At 40.8% G+C, this 27258-nt stretch overlaps 2 protein-coding genes across 3 annotated transcripts in view; one reads left to right on the forward strand and one right to left on the reverse strand.

The window, feature by feature from the left end:
• LOC103616654 (trypsin) overlaps window positions 1-12611 on the reverse strand; it is a 63432-nt gene extending 50821 nt beyond the window's left edge. For both annotated transcript variants that reach the window (XM_017735916.1, XM_017735912.1), the window contains exon 1: window positions 9569-12611. The gene's annotated coding sequence lies outside the window, so the exon portion shown is untranslated. The remainder of the gene's footprint in view (window positions 1-9568) is intronic.
• PRMT8 (protein arginine methyltransferase 8) overlaps window positions 7665-27258 on the forward strand; it is a 58852-nt gene continuing 39258 nt past the window's right edge. Inside the window, exons 1-2 of the mRNA XM_008634869.2 lie at window positions 7665-7979; window positions 8893-9036. Coding sequence (XP_008633091.1) covers window positions 8962-9036 — 75 coding nt within the window. The 5' untranslated portion in view covers window positions 7665-7979; window positions 8893-8961. The remainder of the gene's footprint in view (window positions 7980-8892; window positions 9037-27258) is intronic.

Raw genomic sequence — 27258 nt, forward strand, 5'->3', positions numbered from 1 at the left:
ATCATCTAGTATTTTGGGATAGAGTCAAGATGAAAATCTGATGCTTCTAACACGTGTATTTCTAACATAGGCATTAGAAACTTCAATATGCTTTCCTATTAAAAATGTCCTTCAATGTTTATGCTCCTATTTGACCATTTTTCAGAAATCATTGTAGGATTCATAGTGGCTTTCTTCAATGTTTATGCTCCTATTTGACCATAATTTTCAGAAATCATTGTAGGATTCATAGTGGCTTAAGGTTGTTGGTGTTCACTTTTTAAATTTATCCTGGCATCAAAAGACAGAACAGCTCGAATTCCTCCTGAGCTCATACTCTTACAAAATGAACATGACCTTTCATATGCCATTTGAAAAACATGCCTTACATTTGCCTATAATTTAAATCTTCTGTGGTTTAGATTGCTGTAGCTTCCCTTTTCCTCCTCACCAAGCTGGTAATTCTTTATAAGCTGTACATACATGGATTTACTACCTATAAATCATAATTTTTATGTATTTCCAGAACATACTAGGTGCAAGGGAAGGAATGTGCCACTTTCTTACATTTTTTCCTGTCATTAAGAAATTACATCTTTTTCAAACCTCTTGCAGGCTCCAACACTGCAGTAAAGATTAGCATATTTTCATTTGGAGTTGCAGTGGTGTACCCTTCTTGTTAAACCCATCTATACTATTAGTGTTGTTTCCACACTGAAGTAGATTGTGTTCCCAGTGAAAAGGAATGGAGCACACAAATTAGCTTAGTCACAAGAAGAGTTCTGATTCTGCATCATTTCTTCTTTCTAAATACTCCGGTTTTAATTATGTACTGTTTTGATTGAGCAGCTTGAATTTCATTTCAAGTTTTTTTCCAGAATGCCAGTTCTTAGGCTTATGGACAGAAAGATCTGTCAGCTACTGAAATAGACCTGAAAACTGGCTCTGGCCCAGCCCTCCTGGAATTTGTTTTATTTTTCATGTAATTCACTTGAGCTCTGTGGCAAAACTGTAAGGCAAGAATCAGGGAAATAATGCTTTGCTCTCATCGATTTAGTGGCAAACTACCAAAGCAGGATCTGAAGGGCAATACCCGGAACAATGGGATTTGAAGCCTGATGGGCTTCTTTAGGCCACATCTGTAACAAAAATAACTGGTGTAAGAAACTTCCCTTAAGAAAGAGAACTCTTTTTTTTTTTCACCTTGTCTTTAGAAGTACTAGCTATGTTCAGGCTCCCCTTTCTTTCTCAGAAGCAAGCTTTCATTCTCACCCAAACTGTGAACTCTGCTACACTGACTTAAATTCTCTAATAAATTCTTTTAATAAATTATGTCCAATACATCTGTATTTCCAGAGGCTTTTTATTATATCAAGCAGGTTTCTGAACATTACAAGTAAAACCATTATATGCTTCTTAAGAATTTTTTTTCTCCTGAGAGGAAATACAAACACGCCACATACAGAGTTCATGTAATTCCAAATATTGGCTCTTTTTTTTTATACCACGTTCTATTTTACGTAGTTTGAAGAAAGAGAGAAGAGGGGCACCATCAGCACCTAGGTCACACAATTACACCTGTATTATGGAGAGTTTAGTATAAATAAGTCAATCTTCTCTCTGGCACCGATCACAGATGAATTAGCAGAGATTCCAGATTCTGCTCAAGTCCACAGCTACATCAGGTGCCAAGGTCTACTACCAGATCAATAATCCAGGAGGCTGAGCTCTGTTTGCAGCCAAAAATATCATCATCTTAGCCACCTCAGAGTGCTGACTCCATGCTATAACCTGGCCAAAGCCTGATTATATTTAATTTACTGGGGAACATCATCAAGCAACATTCTGAAGAGACATGACCTCATTTTGCTAAGTTATAGACAGTTCTGGAAAATGAGCTACATTGTTCTCAGCTCATGAAATAACACAGTACTGATCACACTTTCTTATTTTTCACGTTTTAGTGGGAGGCAGCAGCATTTGGCAATTTTCCTTAATGGAAGAGGAAGGAAAATACTAAACTGGGGAGAAAAAAATGCCAGCCCACTATCATAGTTACGGTTGGTTGCTTGTCGACAGTGACAGCTGAACATGAAGAAAATGGTTCACAACAGGAAAACGTGAGAAATGTAGCAGAATGAATTACTGTATAAGACAGCTATGGAAGAGAAAGCAAGAAGACAGACAGCCATTTGCCAGACCTGACAGAGCCATCAAAGTTATTTTCATAGATCTTCCAGTTAAAATGCTTTACAGGAGCGCTCCCAAAGCATTATGTGTATCACTGAAGGAGGCAAATAAATGCCTCATCCATTTTCTGAAAAACAGAAAGTGACAGAAACAAAGATGACAGAATGCCTGCTATTGGGCAAAGAAATAAGAGAGGTGTAATTTCAATTATTGCAGCTTCATGTGTGGTTAAGTTAAATTCCTCTAACCTCATGTGACATAGCAATTCAAAAATTTAAGTACAGACTGTACTCTAAGAAGCAAAGAAACAACTAAGATTTGATACTTAAAAAGCAAGAAAACCTCGTTTGAATGAAGAGTGACATTTTTACATATTTGGTCTTCACCTCAGACTTGCTAATCATGCTATAATCCATGAGAAGAGACAAGCAGAGCAGATGAAAAAGGAATGGGTCTCCAAGTGTGGAAATTCAATCTCAGATTCCAGCAAACAGTATAAAGCAGAAGGTAGAGTTTTTCTCAGAAAGGAAAGTTTCTTAAAGCTATCACACAAAAGAAGTGACAAGATAGGATGGAATCTAGTGATTTGCATTTCTTTTCAGTGAGGATGGGTTCATGATTCTGAGAGTATTACTCCACTTTCTTTCTGATAAGCTGTGTGCCTAGGTACAATATTCTGCACCCATTGATAGCTTATGGGGGATGGCATTATAATGCTCTTCAAACACCATTACACACCTTCTCTCCCCTGTGAAAACTCTAGAATAGAATACAAGCAACAGTCTGCCACTTCTCTCAGCTTATTTTTTCTGTGAAAGTATTGGCTGCACATATCAAATCACCATGGTATGAGATTATAAATATGTAATCTTTTCAAGGCTTCAGGAATAATACGGAAGAGAAAGCAAAAAGACAGATGCCATTCGCCAAGTCAGGCAGAGCCATCTAAGTGACTTTCATAGATCTTCCATAATTATATAAAATCACATGATCACTGAAGTTAGGGAAGACATCAGGAAATCTTCTCGTCCAGCCCCCACTCAAAGGACCGTCAGCTACAGCTGGAGCCATTTGTAGCCAGGTTTTTAATACATCTAAGGAAGGAAACTACAAAATATCTTTGAACACCTTCACAGAAAAAATGGAATTTTTTTTAATGTTTCCATGTCCTTTATTTCCATTTGTGCTCATTTGCTCTTCTCCTTTCGCTGAGAAGAGTCTGGCTTCATATTTTTCACCCCCTCCCACATCAAGCACTCTGAGCCTATCTTCATATGAGAGAGTTCCTCAGTTACTGCCTAATTGTTGTGGCCCTTTCAGTGAACTCACTCCAGTATACCCATGCTTTTCTTGCCAGGGAATAAGTTTTGCATAAAAAAAATTTTATGCACCTCATAATTTAAGATAACTTTGACATTAAACTTCAGAAGTATTTTGCTGTCTGTCCTGAGTGCATGATTTGTAAATGCTCAAAAGTTTAGGCAGGAACTGAACAAGGTCAGTGTGTAACAAACATATCATGATTCTATGCCCATTTATCTCTGCCATTGTAGTAATCACAATTCTCAATAGCCTGCTTAACTCCTCTAATCCACAGAGCACTGGAGACCCACTTTGGTGCCCTTTACAGAAGTTGTCAGAATAGGACTTTCTTCAAACTGACCCAGCTACAACATGTTTAGAGTTTAGCATTCACAATGGAAAAAAAAAAATGGAAGAAACATTTCGGTTAAATTTAAATTAGATTAAGTTTTCAGGCTTGCAACTGCAAAATAGAGCTTTTGTTGTTAAATAAAATGAAGTCTACAGTCTTAGAAAAAAGAATTTAAATTCTGGGGATGAATCTTTGCAGAGATAGTTCTGTGGTGTTCCATTATCTGTAAGTATGCCTAAGGGCTTGTCCATGAGAAGGCATCTATAACTTAACACTGAATTATCTGAGCCCTGGACATACATTCTTGGCCTGCAGCAGTGGGTATCTCAGATCAGCTTAACTTCTGACAGACCCCTCCTCACTCAAACCTAGCATCAATGGTTGAAAACTACAACAATTCCCAGGAAAAGGCTGGAATATGCAGTGTTTGTGAAGAAGGATAAGAAGATGATGGCGGGGGAAAAAAAGTTAATGAGGAAAACTAAAGGACCATGAAGGAACAGCATAAATAAAATAAGATCTTTAAATCTACTGTGTGAATTGGAATTCACTTCAAATTATTCAGAATTAACATGGGCAAGTTTCAGGAATAAGAGTAATATTTGAAGTACTGGCAACCTTGAGAGACATAGTAGGGATTTATAGTCCAAGAGTTGGCTATTACTGAATCTGAACTTCCAAAGCCACAACTTGCAGCTGTTGCCCTTTTTCAAATGATCTGACTGTACCAAGAGGAGTTTGGCTCGTCTTAGTTATAATCCTTAAGGCTAGTCATAAGCCACTACTGGATGCCCAACAAGCCCAGTTTTCCTCAGAGCTTAGTGTCCTAAGAGATGACTGTAGTAGTCTTTCACTGAGCCATCTCCAATGTATCAGCCTCCTTCCTGAACCAGAGGACCCAGCTCTGGAAATGGAATCAACAGTGTGGTCTCACCAGTTCCAAGTAGGGAGAGAGAGAGAATCATACTTCCCTCACTCCACCGGCCACTTTCCATTTAACATAGATAAATGATGCAGTTTGCCTTCCACGCAGTGAGAGAGCGTGATGAGTCATATCCAACCTAGCTACACCTCCACCCCATAACCCCCAGATGCTTTCCAGCAGGACTGCTGTGCAATTTCTCAGTCTGCACCAATGCACAGGATTGCCCCATCTCAGATGCAGGCATCTGGATTTCATCCAAGCTAATGACAAAGCTGGCAATAAGTCTGAATCTTCTGAGAGCCGGCACAGTGCTATTGCCACACTCAGCAAGTAGCATAGCAGCCACAACCACAGCTGCTATTATTGGAAATCTGAAGTAATAAATGTTTCCCTTTCCACTTTCTCTTTAGCACCACTCTACTCAATTCCTAATACTTGGTGGCCTTCACATGTACTTACACATGATATATTCAAACTCAGAAGATGCTTTTGACACCTCCTGGCTTTGCTGCAAATGCACTTCTACTACCATGACATTTTCCTCATGCCAGTTCTCTTTTTCTCAAGCTCTAACAAAACAGGGGTTCAGAAATATATTCCCAAGATAGTTCCATTAATCAACTATCACCCTTAGGTGATGGGTGATGTCAGTAGGATTTTTTTTCACATGATGGGAGTAGAATTTGTCTCCTCAACCATATAAAAGCTCACAATCCCCAAGTTCAGCGTTGCTGTGAATTTCAGTATCAATGGGAACTTCCACTATATGGAAAGCCTCATTTTCCAACTGAAGGACTGGCCAAGTATCTCTCTGTGCTCACAGACATCTGTGTGTGTAAACAAACTGCTTTGAGTCTCTTAAAAATTATTAAAAGGAATAACTTCTACATGATTACAAAAAAAGATTCCTGTAGGACCAATCACTTCCCCTTTGGAATAAAGCAGATTGGAGCAAACAGTATGTGTGTTTTCAAAGCAGTTTCCTCAATCACATATAGAACATAAATGGAGTGAAGACACCAACCATCTGGCAGATTTCCAAAGGAGTTCGGGACCAAAACATTCATCCTTATGCGGGAAACTAAGAGACTGGAAGGCTTTCCCAGTATCCGTAAAACATCAGCACTACGTTCAAGGATGAGCAGTCAGGTATCATCTGTGTTGACAAAGAGGTGGAGGAGGACAAGAATAGGTGCCAGGGTAAGTCATGCAGTATCTGAAGCATAGGAGGGAAGGATATATTAAATCCCCGCCTGCCAACTTTGCTAGTTGCCGAGTGCTTTTGAAAACCTGATGCCTCATTTAGCTGACTAAAGAGTGATTGAGCTGTACCAGAAATACAAACCCAGCTGTCAGAGAAAACTGGAAAATATGTTCTGGAGTAGTTTTGCAAAATCTAATACTTTTTCTCTTTATAGAACACTGGTTTATTTAAAAATGTTTAATTAGGCTAAGTTTAGCTGTGTGTATCACCTGAAAATAGAAAAGACAGACAAAAACTATGCTGGTTAGTCCAAATGCATGCTGACTAAAACTTCATGCACTCACTAACCACCAGATATTCATGCCATATGAAATAAACCATTGTGACAAAGATTGCAGAGACATTAAATTTTTATCTGCGGATTAGTTTTTCCCCTTACCCCTTCACCTAGAAATTGAAGTACTTGGTGAGAAAGAGGTCCATAGCCCAAGATTATGAGAGCAGCTTTGGAATATGTGGCAATGACTATAGAGGTTTTTATATCTGAAGGGTTTTAAGACCTTCAAAAGCTCTATGAATGTTACAAAGAAAAGGGGAGATGACCTGCTTCCACTTCTGTCATTACTTAAGCCTCATGCCTAGAAAGTGTGAAATTAAACTCTACTATATAAACAAAGAAGGTGTGGATTACTGAAAAAATTAGCAGTGATGTGGAGCTAATGAAAGAATTTGAGGTGTCAAAATAAATGTGAGATGAAAGGAATAGGGGGAAATCAGAAGCTTGTAAAAGACTGAGTGATCAAACAGCTCCACAAAGTGTCTCACAGAGGTCCAGTCTCAGTCTGTATGGAATGTGTGCCTAAAATATATTCTCATATTCTGAAACCGCTTCATATGGTGCCATTGTGCCCTACATGGCATACTCTCATTGCCACATGACATTTCAGCATACCACACATCTTCTGCTTCCCTAGGTTTCTTACTTCTGTGTGACTTATTACAAATTCCTGAAATTTATTGTATACCGACCAATCCGTTTCTGAGCAAGAATTTGTGAGGGTCATTCAAGTAAAAAGGAGAAATTGGCTTATTTAATTTTCTTGGCCCCACCTCCTCATCCCCATGGGGCAGGAAAATAATCTTGCTCTCTATTCTCTAATTCACATTCTCTATTTCCATTCCCCCCACCCCCAGCAATATTTCTGCTTCCTGTGTACCCAAGGGCCTCCTGTTTTTTGGCAGTACATCACGGTATGTCAGTATTCCAGAGGTCAGCTGAGGATAAACGCTAATTGAAATATATTAAAAGAGGCTGCAAGGGACAAAAATTCAAAACCCCAAATCTACCAAAGTCTGTTACTGATGAAGCATCTGAGCTGGCTATGTCCTTAAAATATGCATCAAAAGTAATCTTTCAAACCTCTTCTTCAGGTCTCCACTGGCACCCCCAGAGGAAATAATTTCAAACTGTTCATAGAGCAGCAATCCTGTTCTGGTCCTTGAAATCCTTCGAGCAACACACACCCACACACCAGCATTATTTTCTCACCTCCTCCGTATAAAAACAAAACAGAAACGTGAGAACAGTGGGCTGGAGATGGAGCTGCGGAAAGTGAAGTTGGAAGGATTAATTATGTAATACGCCCCCTCTCCCGCCCTTACCCACAGCAACACGAGTGAGGTAAACCCAATCCTCCCAGCTGACAACTCAGAACTAGAAAGTGCCCGGAGGAGTGAAAGCAAAATAAACGTGTGGGGAAGGTGGCGATGCACTCCTACAGAGGAAGATGTCATTAGGAAAAGGCTAAAAACAAGTTCAAATCACCTTTAGCCTCTTCCCTTCCCTACCCAGCAAGACCTCTCCCTCCGCCTCTTCCCCTCTCCTCCCCCCCGCTCCTCCTCAAAAACGGATCGGGACTATATTCCTACAGTTCACGGCTATCTGACGGAGTGTGGATCCTCCTGAAAAACTTCAAGTAAAACAGGAGCTGGGAGCACACACACGAGAAGATATATTAAGAAAGCAGGTTTGCTACTTAACTCGGAGGAAAGAAGCTGGAGCAGACTTCTTCGGTTGCTCTCTAAGAGCCTTGCCGAGAGTCCTTGCAAAGAAAAGTGTTGCTGATTCAAAAGAAGAGGAGGGATGGGGAAGAGGAAAAAAATTGTGCATGTCTGTGTGAGAGGGAGACAACGTGTGTGTGTGTACGTGTGAATGCGTGCTTGTGTGTGAGAGGGTGTAGGCGACGGGTGGGGGGAGCTTGAAATTATATTTTTTTCCTGCGAAAGACACGTGAATGCAATTCCCAGTGAGGGGCACCAAGCTCTGCCCAAGAGCAGAAGGGGTAGGGAGAGGGAAGGGGAGAAGAGAGGGAAGGGGAGAGGGGGGGAGGAGGGAGGGAGAAGGAGGAGGAGAAGGGATTTCTGTTTCAGAAGACATTCATAGAAAGAGGGTGGCAAATTCTGTGACCGTCTTTAAAGGAAGTGTCCTGGGACATAGAGAGAAAGAAAGAAGCCCAAAGAAGGAAAAGAAAGGGCTATGATTTCCTTGTCCTGTTGCTTTGTCTCTGGCTCCCTCTGCCTCTGGAAGAGTAGCCACAGGACACAAAGATGCCCAGCTGGTCACTGCACGCCCAAGTTCAGTTTAGCTGGTGCTTCTCTCCTGTTTAGCCTGACTGCTTTCTCTGAAGGGGAGGACTCATAGCCCGACAGCCTTTTAGTTTAACCTGAAGAGTGTGTGCCGCCTCTCCCTGCCCACCCCAAGAACTCGCTGGAGGTGGAGGAGAGGGGAGAAAGAGGAGGACTTGAAAGTGCCTGAGGAGCTCCCGATGCTAAGAGGAGACAAACATTCCTGTGGACGACGCAGAAAGGACAAAGCTGACTGATTTATTGCTGTTTTCCATATTTTTTTTTTTTATCTCCCTGTCATTTGGCGCACACCAGTGTTTGGAGATCTTTGAAAACACAAACCAAAACACCAGCCCCGAAGCCCCAACCCCTTGGCTAGCTCTTATGGGAATGAAACACTCCTCCCGCTGCCTGCTCCTAAGGAGGAAAATGGCGGAGAACGCTGCCGACAGCACCGAGGTGAGTAAGGATGCGAGCCGGAGCCGGCGCCCGCGCTCCCCCAGACCCGAGCACTGATCCCTCGGCAGGAGCAGCAGTAAGTGCAGAAGAACTTTCCCGGCCCTTCCGGCCACCTCCTGCCTGCCTTGCTGCTACGGTTTCCCGCATTTGCCCCCCTTTTCCCCTCCGCTCCTCCCCGGCTCCCTCCGTTCCCCGTAAGCAGAGAAGTTTGCCCGGCGCCGAGCCCTCCAGGCGCTCGGCGCTGCCCGGCGCCCGAAAGGGACAGACCGTCTCTTGCGGCAGCACCTTGGCCAGCTCCCCGTGCTTTCCGCCGGCAGCCTTAGCTAGGATCGTTTGGGGGGACTTCAGGAGCATCCGTGTCTCTGCAGCATCCTGGGTATTACCAAGCGGAGCTGCCCGAGGTGTGGGCTGTCCGGCTAGCCTGGGCAGTGCCGAAAATAGCTTTGCTCTGCCTTTAGACCGGGAGGGTACCCTGCGAGCTTCCAGGCTTTCTGCAAGAAATCCACCCCCCCACCGCTCCCCCACCCGTTACCTTCTGCTTCCTCAACATTGGGGTTGAGCAGCCCCTGTTTACTTGTCTGGGGCTGTCTTGACCTCACTGAGACTTCTCAAGGGATACAGCAGTGTGCGAAGTCTCAGGTCTGGAAAAGCAGAAGGATGCAGGATGCAGTCCCAGCATCTCTGGGAGCATGTGAGAAGGAGACAGGCGAAAGTGCGAGCGTGTGCCAAACTCGCTGTTGCTATTAATAGACTGTGCCTAGCACTCTGACTGAACACTTAACACATCCTTAAGCAAGATGCAGCATAGACATGTACAGACCCCATGGACACTGCACCCCAAACAACTTTACAGCTTTGCCCTTGCAGGGGCAGCACTAAACCTTCTCCCCAGTTACCCCACAGAGGTAATAAAGAGCAAAAGCAACTGTGAACACATGACTATTCCATTCTTTATTATTTCCACATCTCTGCCAAATGTCTCCTCCTTTCAGTTAGTCCTCCCAGCAGGTGTCCTGCTCGCTCATGAATTCCACATTTCTCTTTGTAATAGTGTTCTCTCTGCTTGACCTTCATAAATATGCCTCCTTTGCCATGCTGGGTGAAGAGCCAAATTTTCTTAAATGGATATGATGTAAGCACTGAATCAAAGAACATGCCTGCTACTGCACTACAACCCCACAGAGTACTGTTTGCAGAAGAGGCATCTATAAATAGCAAGAAGTCTGGCTGCACATCTGTAAATTGTCGTAGTCCTGACAGCACATATTGCATTATAGGTCCCAGGATCCCAGGACAGGATTGCAACGAGAAATGTACAAGCACAGACAGTTCCTTTCAAAGCCTTTTCTTCCAATGGAAATTGGTTTTAGACAGGGAAAATAGGTGAAAAGAGCTCTTTAAAGATTTCTATTTCATTCACTCTTAGCACATTTTTGTTGTTTAATCATGTTTTCCTGCTTGTGCAATGCTGCACACACTGCAATGTTATTTTATGGAGAAGGATTTTTTTAATAAAAACAGAGTCATTCCAATGCTGCATACAGGTTCGGAGAATATTAAAATGCTGTGCTTCATCTCCTCAGAGTATCCATCAGTGACAGACTTGTGAAATGAGAGTGAAAATATTGCAGATTAGCCATATCCTGTTCCACGTCTACCTTCAGAAAATAAGAAGGGATACATTTGTAACCCCTGCCTAGATACTTTCTGTTTTATTAATGTTCTTATTTCTGATATGTACTGAGAGAAGTTGTCTGTCTGCATATGTGCAGAGGCAGAAGTGCACCAAGCAAAATATGCCAAGACCTGTGAAGCTCTTTTACTTGTCAAGTGTCTATATTTAGCAAAGTCATATGATACCAGTTTGACCTTCAAACCCGTATTTGTCTGACTTTCTTCTGAAGTTAACAAATATGTGTGACAGAAGGAATGCAGGACAAAATATCTCACTTTTGGGCTTACCACAGTGTCAGAGAAAATTAGGAATTGGTAAAAATTTGATTCATCTGAAACAAATGGGGTACCAATAATATTCATTATTTGATATTAAATTTCTGAAGAATTTTGATGTCACAATGATGTAGGCATGATATAAAAAAATCAGCTGTAATGAGAGAAGAATTAAAACGTTTAACAAACGGTCAGAATGCCCTACCACCAAATCATTCCAAAGACCTTCTGGTTCTTACTTAGATTGATTTGACCTAATTTACTTATGTTAGAGCTTCATAGTATATTTCTTATGTTTTGGAGGGTTTGGTTTTTTTTTAAATCTACCACAACTAAGAGCACTAATCAAAGTTTTGGTCAAGTATGGCAAGTGTACACTTCCAGTAGTTGAGCAGTTTAAAACAATACATTAAGTCAAGGAATATGGACACCACATGAGAAACTTTTTATTCCCCTGACTACCCTCTGTTGCCCGTAGTGCTGCCTCTTCAGCTTAAAGAGCTTGAAGGAATAAAGACAACAGGCACAGACAAGGGCAATACAAAGCTACAGTAAGACAATACTCACTGTTTCCTCAAGCAGAAATACAAGAGAATATAAAAGCAATTGCTCGCTAGCATTACTTTGCAGTCGAGGAAGACACCTTGTGTTACCAGGAAACTTAAGAGAAGTGTGCTCCCATGGTTCCAGGCTGTACAGACATTGACATCGCCAGTACCTCCATAGCCTTGTATCTTGATACAGAACATGGTCAGGTGTTACCACAGGTGCTGTTGGGTCTTGGATGAGAATATCAGAACTATCAGAATAGTTTTGCAATTTTATTTCACTGATAACAGCCTGATATCAGTCTATCTGCCAGAGTTTAAGTAGGAGCAGTGGTTGTATGTGTTTATAGTACCTTGTTGTACGTGTTTATAGTACCCTGAGAATATACATTCTTTTGTATAAAAATAAAAGCCAAGGGGAATAAAACCATAAGTTTTTTCTGTTTAGACCCTCACTGAATGCCACATGGTCCCACTAATAGGAAACTTGCCAGAATGATTTCAGATCCGTGTCTGGAGCACACAAGGAAAAGATGCAGAAAATCTTTATTGCCCATGGCCATCCCATGAAATTTAAGAGATGTTCCATTGGAACAAAAGCTGTAGAATCTCTCCTCAAGATATAAAAATGAACTTCTGTATCTTTAGTCCCGAAAGGAGGCTTGTCTAAATAAAACAGGATTGTTTGCATAAATAACAGATGCAGAACTGCGTTCTCTGCAAATAATTAAAGACACTCTGACAGAAAACAAGGTAAAAGAGAAACTGTTCTTTATAGAACATATACACAAAGGTTCTGCAAAAATCATGGTGCTGACCTGCTGTAGATTTTGTGTTTTGGGTTTTTTTATTTTAAATGTATTTTTGGAATCCTTGTCAATAGTAGGCCTCGTATCAGTGATGGAGAAAAAAATCTGAAAGAAGTGTAATTTCACAAGAAGTGTGCCTGCCTGTAATTTGTGAACCTATGCCAGGTGAAGGGAATACAATCATAAAACCATGGAATAATTTGAGTTCAAGGAAACTTTTAAGGTCAGCTACTCCCCCCACCTTGCCATGGGCAGGACATCTTCAACTTGATCAGGTTGCTCAGAGCCCCATCCAACTAGACATTAAATGTTTTCAGGGATGGGGTGTCAAGCCCCCCATCTGGGCAACCTGTGCCAATGTTTCACCATCCTCATTGTAAAAAGTTGCTTGCTTATGTCTTGTCTATATATAAGTCTAGACTAAATCTGCTCTCTTTTAGTTTAAAAACATTATGCCTTGTCCTATCGCAACAGGTCTTGCTACAAAGTTTGCCCCCATCTTTCTTATAGGCCCCCTTCAAGTACTGAGAGGGTGCAACAAGTACAAAGTTCTGCAGTAGCACAAAATGCCAGGGTTTATGTGCACATCCAAAAGATACCTACCTGTGACAGGCTAGTCTCTGACTGAAACAATCCTATAACTTGAAACTGGTCTGATTTTGTACAATCTTATTGCTCAGTAACTTCATAAAAAGCAGTTCTTGTGCTGAAGATTTCACAGTGTCTGTAAAAAGAAAAGATGCCTGTCTAATTGCTAAGAATTGAGAGATCCGTTAATTTATTTATGGTAGCAAAATAGAGTCCTCCCTGAATGTCCTATTATTCAAACCTTGGGCTTTAGTTAGATTTGGGGTAACATGCTTAATAGATGTGCTGCCCTAAACAGATGAGTATGACTGATTGAGGATTGTGTGATCCAGGTCAGCAAAAGTAACTGACTATTCTGTTCTCAGAAGCGGGGAGATAACAATGTCCTATCTGCATGAAATCCAGTCATACCACTACTGAGGGGGGGAAAAAGATATTATAAAATCTATTGAAACCATGAGCTTCTATTTGTGATTCATGAGTAGGAAGAGGGCTTTCTCCTTAATAAGTTACCAAAGCACAAATTAACAGAAGCAGAGCAGGAGTGTGTGTAACAGAGAAAATTGGACTGAATTTATTCAGTAGACCTAAGTTTTGCTCCTGGTTATTGCGCTGGGTGATCTTGCAGATAGAATTTAATCCGTCTTAAGCTTTTCCATCCATTCTGTTGAATTCTGTGGTTTATTAGTGAAAGGTGTCGTAGAAATTTCTTAATTTGGTGTTATTAAATTGCTTAGAACAGCATATAAGAATGAACATTAATGAGTGGGTGATGTTTACCCAAGAGAGAAATGGCACTGCTGTATGGTGTGCGTCTTAGACTAACAGAAGTCACGAGAGGTCTGGCCTGGTGTCCCAGAGCCAGCTGAGGAGGCAGTTTGTAACACAACTTTCAACCTTTACTGAGTGGTGTGCCACATGCCTGTGTCACATAACTTTGAACGGGAGAAGTTGTGGGTGGGTGCAAGCAGTGCAGGTGAGATACAGAGATCAGACCACTGGCTCATGATCCAGAGGTTTTGCACTGCTGACAAGGCAGTCAGGAAGTTGACCCATGATGTCAGTGAAGAATCTTTATGCTGTGGGTGTAGCCAAATTCCCAAGGGCTACAGAGGTAACTATGAGTTAAAGCAGGGAATATTCCACCTCCAACACATTTCGATCCTTTACAGTGCTCCTACTAGAACTAAACAGCCCATGCTATTAGACTAGTAAAAGGTAGTTCTAACGTAGTCATAGGGGTTTTTTTTGGTTTCTAGCCAATTCAGAAGTGGGGGAGCAGAAATATGGCTCTGAGCCATCTTCTACAACTTCAGCTGTGCAGAACATTAATTTAGCTCAGCTGAAGATATAGCTAAATGCATTCCATTCCTTTCTCAAATTTAATACTAGAAGTTCAAGGTATTGACCATGATATTTTGGCCCCATTGAAGAAATGGGTTTTAGTTGGCATTAATAATAGAGATAGGATGAAGAAACATTTACGCCTAAGTAAAGAGTAACAGCAATCACTCAGAGCAGAGTTTCAAGATAAAGGTAATCTTAGCATGGTTCATCCTCTGCCAGCATAGGGTTGTTTTAGTGAGTAACATATTAGTGTCAAGAAGACTGGGATTTTTAGAACGGGTATGGTTCATATTGGTGACATCATGGGCCAAATCATATTGTGTCATTGTGCCAATGCTAAAAGAGAACTTCCATGCTAGTGATCAGTCTTCAATGACACCTTTTTCCAACCTCAGTTTGTGAAAAGCACCAAAATCTTACGAGAGCAAGAAATTCTGTAGATGATAGATTTTGTAATTGTTCTACATCCATGCAAAAAGTGAGCTTAGCAAGACTGATTCACATGCCTTCCAGAGCTCCATCCTCAGCCTGATTGTGAAAGATGAAGGCTTGTGCCCTTACTGGTAAAGGCAGAGCAGAGAAATACTTAAAGGTAAAAAAGCATTGAACCTATTCTTTTCATAAGATTTTGCCTCAGCCTTTCTGAGTTTGCAACAAAGTTCAGTCCCTTGACAGGTGAGGTAATGAACAGCTGAAGGGGCTGAATGATGGAACTTGTTGCTCCTACCTCTGATTCCACAGAGAACCCTGTTACCTGCTGCCCTGCTCACTAGCTTTAATTCCATGTCTATTTTAATCTAGAACTTTTGGATTAAATGGGTCTTTTCCATATTTTTATTTTTTCTTTATGAGTGACCTCTAAATAACAAATGAGAAGCACTCATCTCAAGGAAGCAAAGAGGAGATTACCCAGTAAGTGGCTGAGTTGACGAGCACAAGGGTGTCTTCCCCATGCCAGAATGGAGCAATTGTTGATTAATCACAGCCTATCTGTCTCTTTCCTGTGTCCTTGAACAGGTACTGACTGGCTCCATGAAGCCTCTTGGCACGATATTTCTTTCAGGGTCTTCAGGAGCTGAGTCACTTCATGGTGACTGCAAGAGGATGGGCACTACTTCATTCTTACTATTTCACTTCTAAGCTGAGATTAAACTTGCAAAGGAGCAGGTACCAATCTCTTCACTCTCGTGACCAGTGCCAGGACTTGAAGGAACGGCATGAAGCTGAGTCAGGAAAGGCTTAGGCTGGGTATCAGGAGAAGTTTTCTACCCAAAGGGTGGTCAGGCACTGCAACAGCTCCCCGGAGAAGTGGTCACAGCACCAAGCCTGACAGAGTTCAAGATGTGTTCGGACAACTCTCTCAGGCACCGGGTGTGACCCTTGGGGTGTCCTGTGCAGGGCCAGGAGTTGGACTCAATTGTCGTGGTGGGTCCCTTCCAACTCAGAATATTCTGTGATTCTATGACTCTATGATTCTATGATTGATTCTATGATTCTATGATTTAAGAGGTACCATAAGGTAAAGGATGATAGCTTTACATATTTCTTACAAGCTAGGTTTTGTTAGGTCCCAGTTCTGAAAAATAAAAAATCCCAAAATTTCAAAAGGCATATAAAATGCTGTCTTTTCCATTATCTACATAATTATAAAAGTGGAAACTCACTTTAAAAATCTGGAATAGAAAATCTATTTATCTTCATTTTATTGCATCAACAATTCAGAGATTTAAAGACCAGAACTGCAAATAAGGCAGACTCATTTTCAGAAGCACTCACTGCCAAGTTCGCTTTTCTGAAAATTCTGTTAAGTGCAGAAATTAAAGATAATTTCCCTTTGCATTTTGAGTGTGAAATGCTAGGTGATCATAAATAAAATCTCAATGTTTTTGCCTTCCAAAATTAATAGAATATTTTAGTAATAAAACATTTGAAAGGATATTAAGGTGAGAACAAATTGTTTAGCTGAAATTTTTGACAGAGAAACAATAAAGAAGGTGAAGAAGAGAACATTATTCTCATCATTTAAAATATCCTGTCCTGCTGTACATGCTCTTGGAAGTCTGTGTGTATTGAGGACTATACCTGGGTCCTTTCCTCACTGAGTGAATTCTTATTTAAGAAGAGGCATTACCACTTTTTCTAGCTATTGCTCACAGAAAAGGAGTTGCTTAAGCTCTTAAGATTTTCTTTTTTTTTGAGGAGGGGGAGCCCACCTCAGAAGAGGTGCATGGAGGTGGGTATTTTCTAAGACATTGTTTTATACCACTGTCCTCCTCAGCTTTTCCTGGTGCCAAGCTCTTCACCATAGTGCAGTTGGCAAGCTTCCCATTCAGCATTCTGTTTGGTCTAGACCGCACACTTCGGTTCCTAGTGCTCTCCTTGTCCTGTCCCAAGGTACCAAGTATATCTGAGGCATTCTGTCACAGTTCCTTCCCTGTCCCCTTTTTAAAAGAAAAAGTAGCACTTCCCTCTCTTGTATCAGGATGATAAAAGTAAACATCTACCGGCTGGGAAGCAGCAGTATGTCGTGGTCTCCAAGGAGTAGTGTTGAAGTGTTCCCTCAGTGGCCGCAAAGCACACTTGGGGTCAGATGTGGCCTCACAGTTCTCCTGTCCTTCTTGTCCTTTTTTGGCCAGACAGCTTATGTTTCATTACTTCCAATAGGACCAGGAAAGCTCAGACCTGGTCTCAGAGCCCAGAGTAATAGGGGACCAAGCCAGGGCCTTCCAACAACAATCTACCAGTTCAAACTTATGTCTGCTTTGGACCTTAATTTCTCATTTAGATAGGAAGAGAGGAGATGTTACTGTCTGTTTCAGTTTCTAGCTGCATCCTTGTGCCATTCATCAATCCATTGTGAAATCTGACCCCAGCTTGGGATAAAGACCAGGTACTGATATTCTTTTCCTTAGTCACACACAGAAGTAATTTACCCTTCCTGTAACTCATTCTGAACTACTTCTGTTCAAGGACCATATATCTCAGGATTGTGCCCTATGTTAGACATTGACCTGTCTGAAGTACAGGATATGTACTTTTTTATTTTGCTCTAATATGATTTACATTAGGATATATCAGGAGTAACACCTCTGAGTCGTATATAAATAGGGATAACAGTGGTGCGGCAGAAACACAGACATGTTCATTAGAACAAACTTCTACAGACTGTCTCATGCAACCTCACACCTCCTGTAGAACAGTCACCAGCATTAGATCATGTTGGCCATTGCTGTCTCTGGACAAGTCTTGAAAATTTCCAAGCACAGAGATTCCACTGCCTCTCTAGGTTACCTCTTCGAGTGCTGCACAGACCTCTCAGTGGACAAGTTTTTCTTATTGTCCTGTCTGAACCATAACATTTGCAGCTTGTGACCTTTTCATCTCATTATCTCATCTGCTGCTGTTTAGAAGAGTTCACTTCCATATTCTTTGTAACTATCTTTCAAGTACTTCGAGACTACTATTAGATTCTCCCTTAGTCTCCTCTTTCACAAATCAAGTTCAGCACACAGTAATCTCTTCTAACAGGTCATCTCAGGCCCATGACCACTGTATTATATGGTATCTTCCTTACCTCTTTTTAACTAAAGGCTGGGCAGAAATTGTTATGAGAATGGCAAGGAAGAATATTTTCCTAACTGAAAGAACTTAGCAGAAGACTAACTGATTAATGCACGTGGCCAAGTAATGTCAGTGAAGTGTATTCGGCAGAAATCCCTTGTGACTGAGCCCAGCTGTGTATCTGGCATGTTTTACTTCAGTATTTTGGGTCAGTAGTTTCATATTTTCCCTAGAAAGACAGGTCTAATCCAAAAAGCAGCACTGCTTCTTACCCACAGTCTGCATCTTGCCTAAGTGTACATCTGGAACAGCTGTTTCAGGAGGAAATAAAATGAGAAAGAATTAACCACATCTCAGCATAGTTGTCTCCTTAGGAGGCAAAGGGTTTTAAACCTAATTAGGAGTAGCTAAATTTACTGGGAGCAGGGGATGTTCAGCAGTTGGTAGGGATGCTTGCCTATTGTTGAGCCTTAAAAAAAGGTAAGGGCCAGCATTACCCTTTCAGTTTCGTTGGTTTTGGTAAAAGCCAGTAGACCCTCTGCAAGCGTGAAGCAGACCAAGGATGCAAAATAGCAAAACTGAGATACAAAACAGTTATTGGGCAGAGAAGACAAAGAAAGGGAACGTATTTTAGTGTGCAAGAAAGTGTATTGCCGACTGAAATTTCAGCTGAATCCTTTTTGGCTCTGTGTAAGTTTGCTGATCTCTTAGATTCTTTGGATTAGAAGTGACAAATGTAAAGTTACCCTCACGTAAAAGCCCTGTTCTGGAAAATATTATATTTATATAGGACTATATTTAGCCATGTAACAGAATGGTTTGCAAATTTACTGGAGGTCAAACTATATAACGAAATTATTTTGTCGAGTTGGAAAAGAAAAGGCAAGAGGGACAAAAGGCAGTCAGGAAAGTGGGTGGGCAGGTGGACAGGGAGGGAAGAAAGAAGGGAGGGTGAAAAGGGAAGCAAAGAAGGGAGGGAGAAAGGAGAAGGAGGGGAAGGGAGGGAGGGAGGGAGGGAGGGAAGAGATGGGGAATGCAGTCAAAATACAGAGAAACACAGGAAGAGTAGAAATACTTGCTTAAACTCCTTATCAGAAAGTCACAGAATCATTCTGTGACTCCTTGAAGACTGTTCTTATCAGTAAAGGCCAAGGTGAAGAAAGCACTGAGTACCTTGGCCTTTTCCACATCCATTGTCACCAGGGCCCCTGCTCCATTTAGCCACAGGCCCACATTTTCCTTAGCCTCCCTTTTGGTGCCTATGTACTTGAAGATCATTGTTCCATTGTCAGTTTTAACAAATGTCAGGAATCAAGGAGCTGTAGGCAGAGGTAGCAGGAGGCCTTTAGAGAAGTGAATCAATTTACCCTTTTACAGCCTGTCAATAAGGAAGTAATAGGGGCGTTTGCAACAGCTGGCGAGGTCTAATGCAAATCTCAATTTCTCTGTCAAAGAGAATAAGCCCAGCATTCACTGCTTTTTGACAGATTAGTCAGTTATGAAATGAGAAGAGACAGTATGTAGTTCTAGGCCTGTGATTCACCCCCACCACTCATGAACAAAGAAAGAACATAACAAAGGAAAAAACAAGACTCTTTTTAATTAGTTATCGAGGTATGTATTTTAAAGCTTCCTTGGAATTCTCCATTAAAATTTGCCTTTACCAGCATTGTCTCACAAATGGTTAGTCAATTGTTAATCTCACAAATAAGGGATTTACAATGCAGTGAGAGAGACTCTGACAGTGGAAACTTTTCGCCAACTCTTATACCTTTGCACACACACCTCAAACCCTCCCCAATCTCCACTCCAATGAGAAGAACCAGGACAACGTCCGATAGTCCTCACTCATCTCCATGTCAGGATTCTGTGCAGCAGCTCAGCTCCAGCTCACCTCATCTCACCTCACAAGCACACTGTCATCACTGAACTTGACATATTACTGAGAAGATCATTTTCCTAGCTTGCTGTTTCAACTACATTGCCCTTCTATTAATATCTAAATTGCTGAATCTTATATTCTATTAAATCTGAAAGCTGATTGCAATTTCCAAGGCTGTTCAAAGCATGTGTCCTGCTACCTATCTGAATTTCTTTTTCAGTACCAAGAGATTAATTCAAGCCTCCAGTGCCAAACTCCATCTCACACTTCTTAGATTTTTCAAACATACTTTAATGAATAATAATCCCAGCACCGTGACAGTGTGTATACTGTTTAATGAAGGTTAGCCTAAAACACGTAAAACTAGGGCAATGGGTTTATATTTGTTTTCTCCGTATTTGACATTCAATTTCTGTCCTGCTTTTCTAAGAGAATTTTTTTAATCAGATAAACTCAATGGGAGGCAAAGGTAGATAAGGATTTTTAAGTAAAGAAGGTGCTTGCACCTTATTACTGTGAGATTTTCATGAAAATGTGGAACTATTCTCATAGCCTCAATACCACTATTTTATTGTAGAAAAAAATCTGTGCCATCTTCCTATCTTTTTAGGTCTGTTCCTTTCTCAACCAATAATGCTCCTTAGTGCTCATAAATTATGTCTTTGTTGCTTTGTAAAAGGGAAGGAAAAAGCATTTATGCTTGCAAGACCTATCTCCACCTGGTAAAACTGAGTATTCTAACCATGCCTACTAGAAGACAAAAGCATTCTGAGCTCAAGAAGGGTTTACCCTCATGTAAATCCATCAGTTTCAGCAGAATTATTTTTGATTTCTATAGATTTCAAACCAGCTCACATCTATATATAAAATTGTATTTAAAATGATGAATCACCGGTGGTTTTTCTCAAGAATAGAGTTTTCATTCTGTTTCGTGATACTATAAAAATGTTAGGAGCATACTTTTCGTATCCCTTTCTTAACTGTGTTTAAAAGATGGGTGTAAGATACCAAAAGCTTATTTGATCATAACACAAGCCTGATTTATATCAGCACGACTATCAATTTCTGCTTTTGAAATACACTATGGAGATACCTTTTTAACAGGTGTGGTTCAGAACCCACTATAGTTAGCATAAATCACTGAAGATCTTTGAACATTCCAGTAAATGTTTGATTAATAATGCAAGAAATGCTGAACACACTGGTGTGCTCATGTGTGTCAGTAGCACTCAGCATGATTATGTCTTGTAGAATCATGTCCATACCAGCAGGGTATTTAAAAACATTCGTCACCTACCTTGTATAATATGAAGCAAGAGTAATTCTGCTGAAACTAGAGATATTACCTGTGTTCTGAATGTTAGATGCGCATCCATTTTCTTAAATGACTGCTGAAAACACATTGAAGTCAATTGTGCCATCCACAGCCTTCCTGGGAAAGAATATATTACCAAGCCTGGAACTGACAGGTTGTTAATCTCAGTCTTTTCCAATGAAATTTCTCACACTAGGTAAACTAACACCAAATAACATTTAATGGTCAAATGTGAGCAAGTGTAGTTCATTAGGCTAAATTTAAATTAGGGTGGTTAAGAACATACATGTTGTCCTTGCTATAAATGGGGACTAGTCTTAGAAACACACATGATTGCCTTTGTAGTCTGCAGAAAGATTAGTATTTCTTTGTGCATTACTAAGCAGCCTGTCATGGTTTAACCCCAGTTGGCGAGTGAGTACCACTCAGCTGCTCCTTCACTCCCTTTCTTCCCCAGGGAGATGGGGAGAAGAATCAGGAGAAAAAGTAAAACTCATGAGGTAAGAAGAGTTTAATAATTGAAAGAATGTAGAATATAATCATAACAACAGTGCTATTAATATTACTACTAGTAGTAGTAGTAATAATAATAATTTTAATAAAATGGAGAGGGAGAGACAAAAAAGTGATGCACAATATAGTTTCTCACCGTGGACTGATGCCCAGCCCATCCCTGAGCAGCAGTCAGCAGCTCCCAGCCATCTCACCCCAGTTTATACACTGAGCATGATGTTCAGTGAAATATCCCTTCAGCCAGCTGGGGTCAGCTGTCCCAGCCATGTTTCCTCCCAGCTTCTTGTGCACCTGCTCACTGACAGAGCACGAGACACTGAAAAGTCCTTGGCTTAGAGCAAGCACTGCTCAGCAACAACCAAAACATCAGTGTGTCAACAACACTGTTCTCATACTAAATCCAAAACACAGCGCTGTGCCAGCTACTAAGAAAATGAACTCTGTCCCAGATGAAACCAGGAGGAAGACTTATGAGAAGCTGTCCTTTATATGGGTGTTTGAAACTTCAGATCTAAATTTAAATTAGCTGCTTCAACATGGTTATAAAATACCACCGCCATTAAAAAAAACATGGATACCCAGTGCAGTTCCAGAGTCTGATAATTAATGAATTACTGTAAGATATTCAGTCATGCAACAGTTTCTTCTTTGACACTATTCCAGATCAAGAAAGTTACTCTACTCCCCATCTTAGATCTAAAATGCAAATGTGATACGCAACCCTAATTCTGAGCAGGACTATGCTATTTAATAATTCAATAACTGCCTTGATATTGTGATCATTTGTAATATGCTTGCTTACAAAATTCTTTACCAGATATGTGTGTGCATACATATACATGCAGTGGTTTATATTTACATAAAATTCAAACTGGATATTGTGCCATGACTTTCATTTCTTTGTGCACCCATGTTAGTCTTACTAAAACTGTGTCAGAGAAGACACAGCTATGCCCATGTGGGCTCACACACTGTAAAATGATAAAATCCTGGTTAAAGTCTTACACCACATCAAGTGTTTGTGTGTATATGTATGTATACATATACATTTATGTGTTGATAGAGAAACTGTCTGTTTAAAATGGCAGTTTCATAGAAAAGTCCTAGCTTTGTATTTCTTTACATCCTTTGTATTGACTGTGTTCCTCTGTATGGGTGTTGTAAAAAAATTCAGTTTAGTTGTGGAGAATCACAGGAAGATGCATTCTTCCATTTCGATTTCAAAACCAACCTCATATTTTAGATATAGCACCAGCCAAGCTGAAGTAAGTTTAAATTCAACTAGCTTGGTGAGCTGTTAGGAATACAAGCTCTCAGTGCAGAAAGGGAGCATTTTAAAATATTTGTCTGTTTCAGTTCAGATCACATCCAAGCATTCACACCTTTGATTCAGCAATTAAATATAATTGGTCTTGTTTTCTTAAGTTCCCTAACACCTACACATCTCATAGCTCATAGAGGTCCTCACCTGGATCCTGGGTTCCCTTGCCTGCCCCACTTGCCACAGGTCCCCCACTTGCCAGCTGGTCCAGTTTGGTGCTTGTTGCAAATATGCAGCATTCGCACACTTGTCCCTGATGTGCTTCACATTCTCAAGTCCCCTCGTGTGTAGCAGCACAGACCCTCTGCCCAGGCAGCCCTACCTGGACCCCAGGCCTCCCAAGTCATTGGCTATTCCAGCTTGAAGTGTGCTGGTGATTATGCACGTGCATGGATGGGACTCTGAGCAACCTGGTGTAGTGGAAGGTGTTGCTGCCCATGGCAGAGTGGGCTGGACAAGATGATTTAAGGTCCTTGTAACCCAAGCCATCCTGTGATTCTCCAATGGACCCAGGCTCAGTTCAGTGGTGCCCCATGACAGGATCAGAGGCATTGGGCACAAACTGAAATGCAGGAGGTTCCATCTGAAAGCCAGGAAATATTGTTTTACTGCAAGGATGACTGAGCACTGGCACAGATTGCCCAGGTGATTGTGGAGTCTCTCTCCATGGAGATAATCAAAAGCCATCTGGACACACGTATGCAACTGGCCTGAGGTGGCACTGCTTGAACGTAGGGGTTGGACCAGATGACCTCCAGAGGTCCCTTCCAACCTCAGCTGTTCTGAGATTCTGTGAAATCAAACACAACATATAAATAAAGTTGGAAATCTAAGTGTTTTATATGGCTATTTCACACATCACAGTTGTCTTCTTTCCTTTGCTGATATTTTAAAATCTGGTAAATTTATGAATCTATAACAAAGGAACACAGTCTCTGTTTTATGTGAAATATTCAATCCTGTGAAATGCTGAGTATGTTCACATTTCTATTCACTATGGTGTTTTTTACCCCTGATGAACTGAGGTCTCAATAAAATGGAAAAGGACCAATGATTTATTAAAGTCACTGGATTGTACAGACTGTACAGAACAAAGGAAGTCAAGTCAATTAACGTAATGTTCTAGGCAACGATTCTATATTTAGCTTTTTTTACTTTGCATTAGTTTTCTGACTGCTGGATATGACTTTGCTGTCTCTGGAATCAATTTAAAATCAAAATCCTTCTTAATCATCTGGTTTTAGTGAGAAATCCTAGGTTAAATAAAGATAGTATTATTTATTTGGGATTTCTTAAGGAGTTAGGGGAGATGCTGTTGTCAGTTTCCATTGTTCTTCCTTCATCTTTTAACCATTTAGATCTTTCTCCACACTATGGTCTTCAAAAGAAACATTATTGTTTGAGGGATACAGTTTGGGTGTCTTGCTGCTGGTGGCAGAACATTGCATTCCTCTGACTCGCAACACGCTTCAGAGTTCTGCAGAAAATTACTGTGTTGTCAGTAAATGGAGAAAAATAAGCACTTTTTTTTATGTGGTGCTGGATGATTTTACCTCCAGGGATTCAGTGGCTCAAAACAAAAAACCACAAAACCAAAAAACCACAAAAACAAAAAACCCCAAACCAAAACAAAAAACTATCCCAAACATTTTTACAAGCCCTTTTTTGGGGGATCTTTTTGATGACAGTAATTTGTTTTCCATGGTATTTTAAGAAATACACACAACTCATTGGATAGAGTCCTAATATTCTCCATCATTGAATCAACAAATCTTTATTATTTCCTGCTGTTATTATGTTACTTTGAATGGATCAACTAGGATCTGGAATCTGCTCGCGTAAATTCAAATGCTTTAATAAGGTATCTGAGCTGCTGGCCTGCTTGTCCTGTCTAAGCAGCAGAGACAAACCCCTCTGAATGGCAGCTCTGCCATTCATAAACCATACTTTAAAGAAACCTTTTTCTTTCTATTGATCCTAGACAGAGCCTAGGGTGGTTTGGCGGCCAAACTTCAGTTATATTAACAGACCAAACACAGTGGCTTTTGATTTGTATGACAGTACTTAGGGCGTACTCCCCTGATTTATATGTCTATGAAAAATCCTATTTTTTGTCTGCGTTTTTCACATTTTCAAAATCTTCTCCTTGTCAGAAAGCCCTCCCTCCCCATTAATTCTGAATGTGCAGCCAGTTCAGAAGTGAGAGCTGATGCTTCTTGTGAGAGCTGATGCTTCTTCTCTTCCTCTGTCCCACTCAGCTGCCAGTCATTCCACGAACAGAAGAAATATTTAAAGAAACAGGCTCCCATGAAGCTTGATATGTTCTAAAAAGAAAAAAAAAAAAAGGCACTCCATGTCAATAAAACCATGAATCACCTTGAATTGAAACACTATTTTTACTTCTGTTATTGCTCTGTTCTTTTTCTTCCAGTTTCTGAATTTTTTTAAAAAAAAAAAAAAAAAAAGGCACTCCATGTCAATAAAACCATGAATCACCTTGAATTGAAACACTATTTTTACTTCTGTTATTGCTCTGTTCTTTTTCTTCCAGTTTCTGAGATCATGTTAATGTTCAAATAGCCAGCAAGTGAAACATTCAGTCTTACTCTTTAACTCCAAGTTATCTTAAGAAATTCACAGCTTCTTTTTTTTGCCTTTTTTTTTTTTTTTTTAATTTTAGGGGTTTTTAGGGCAGTACAACAGCACATCAGAAGGCAAGAAAAACTGGAGGTCTGTTCTGCCATCGGAACACGGATAGGGTTGGTGCAACAAAGAATTTTGCATTGCTGTACATCATGCTGTGCCCATACTGTAGCTAAAGAACAATAATGCCAACCTTTTATATGGAAAGGTGGTAAGACTGGCTAAAAAAAGACACTGAATCTGCGTCAATGCGTTACTTTTATAGGCCTTTCTGTACCCAGAAACTTTTACTCAGTCTTTTCAAGGTTTCTTCACAACTGTGAATAGTAAAAACATTTCTAAGGCTGAGATTCACTCTCTGAGCTTTTCAGGTTAAGAAAAGTAGCATGAATCAGTGAAATTCACAGCTCAGAAGCACTTTGATCAGAAAACATCAGTCTTCACACTGATTAACCTATTTACACAGCATCAGTGTAAGACTAATTTGAACAGAAGCCCAGTTACAGAGATCTTTCTACTGTCAGTTACATTTTCTGCTCTTGTTGTCGCTAGTAATTTCCTTTTTGCTCTACAGCTTTCCAAAGTGGAGCGACTTCTTCAGTCTGTAGTGATTCTACACCAATCATCTGTATTGCTTCTCTATTACTGCCTAAGTAAAGGGAAGGATGAACCACTCATGCATGACAAGGACGTCTTGCTACCCAGCTGCTCCTGTGGATGCTCTTAGCAGAGCCAGATCTTTTCACACTACAAGAAACAATCAGAAGCCAGGAAGGATGTCAAGAGAAAAGCACAAAAGGGCATGTGGCCACTACAGAAATGGGGGAGCAGGATGCAGACTGTCCTTGCATGCCTGAGACGTGCAGGAAGGATTCAGCTCCAGCTGACACCGTGCAGTGCAAGCAGCATTTGCTTGTTGCAAAAGAGGCACTGACAGCTGTCAGGACAGTCACAGGCTGTGTTTTGTGGACAAAGCATTGTGCTTTGTGTCCGTAAGTCGGGCAGGGATTTCCATGCTGTCTTAGCCAAGCGCGTACCCACTCTCATCTCAAAATAACATATGCTGCCTTATGAATCAGCATCAAGAGAAGTGCTGAGACACAAAGGGGAAGTGCTGCCAATCCTTTATGAAAATGGCAGCAACAAGAAAGGGAAGGCAAGTTACAGCGGCAAAAGCCAGGATGGAGACAGCCTCTTGGTGAATAGCAATGGAGGTGGCTCAGGGTAGGTTGTTTGTAATATTTTAACTAACCTGAAACCAGTCAGTATAAAATTCATACAGTCTCACTCCTGGAGGGAGAAGATGCACTCTTCATCGTAAATTTCGCGGGGAAGTGTCTTCCTGAACTTCAGGTACCTGAGAGAGAACAGAGTCAGAATTTTCCTCCTTCCATAGACTTAACCATGTTTGTGAGGCCAGAAAAGCTACTGACTTAGTTTTAGCAGGTGGGGATCCTGAGCGCAAGCTAAAATGGCTTTCTGCCAGTTTTCTCCCCAGTGATTTAACTACAGTTGGACCCTTCACATCTGATAAAAAAAAGATAAAGCTTTGAATGTCATCACAGGAGTTGTGTTCTAATGACTATAAACGGAAATAGTAATTGCCAACAGGCATCAGAGTTCAGTATGCTTTTGATCAGTTTCTTCTAGAAATTCCTGCATGGAAGATGTAACGTTAAATGTCTTATTAATGTGTCTTTTGAAGACAGTTGACATTAGATGGGATTTCTGATTTAGCTGAGGGA

Source organism: Corvus brachyrhynchos, unplaced genomic scaffold, assembly GCF_000691975.1.
Source record: "Corvus brachyrhynchos isolate BGI_N302 unplaced genomic scaffold, ASM69197v1 scaffold44, whole genome shotgun sequence".
In the NCBI taxonomy this organism is placed as follows: Eukaryota; Metazoa; Chordata; class Aves; order Passeriformes; family Corvidae; genus Corvus; species Corvus brachyrhynchos.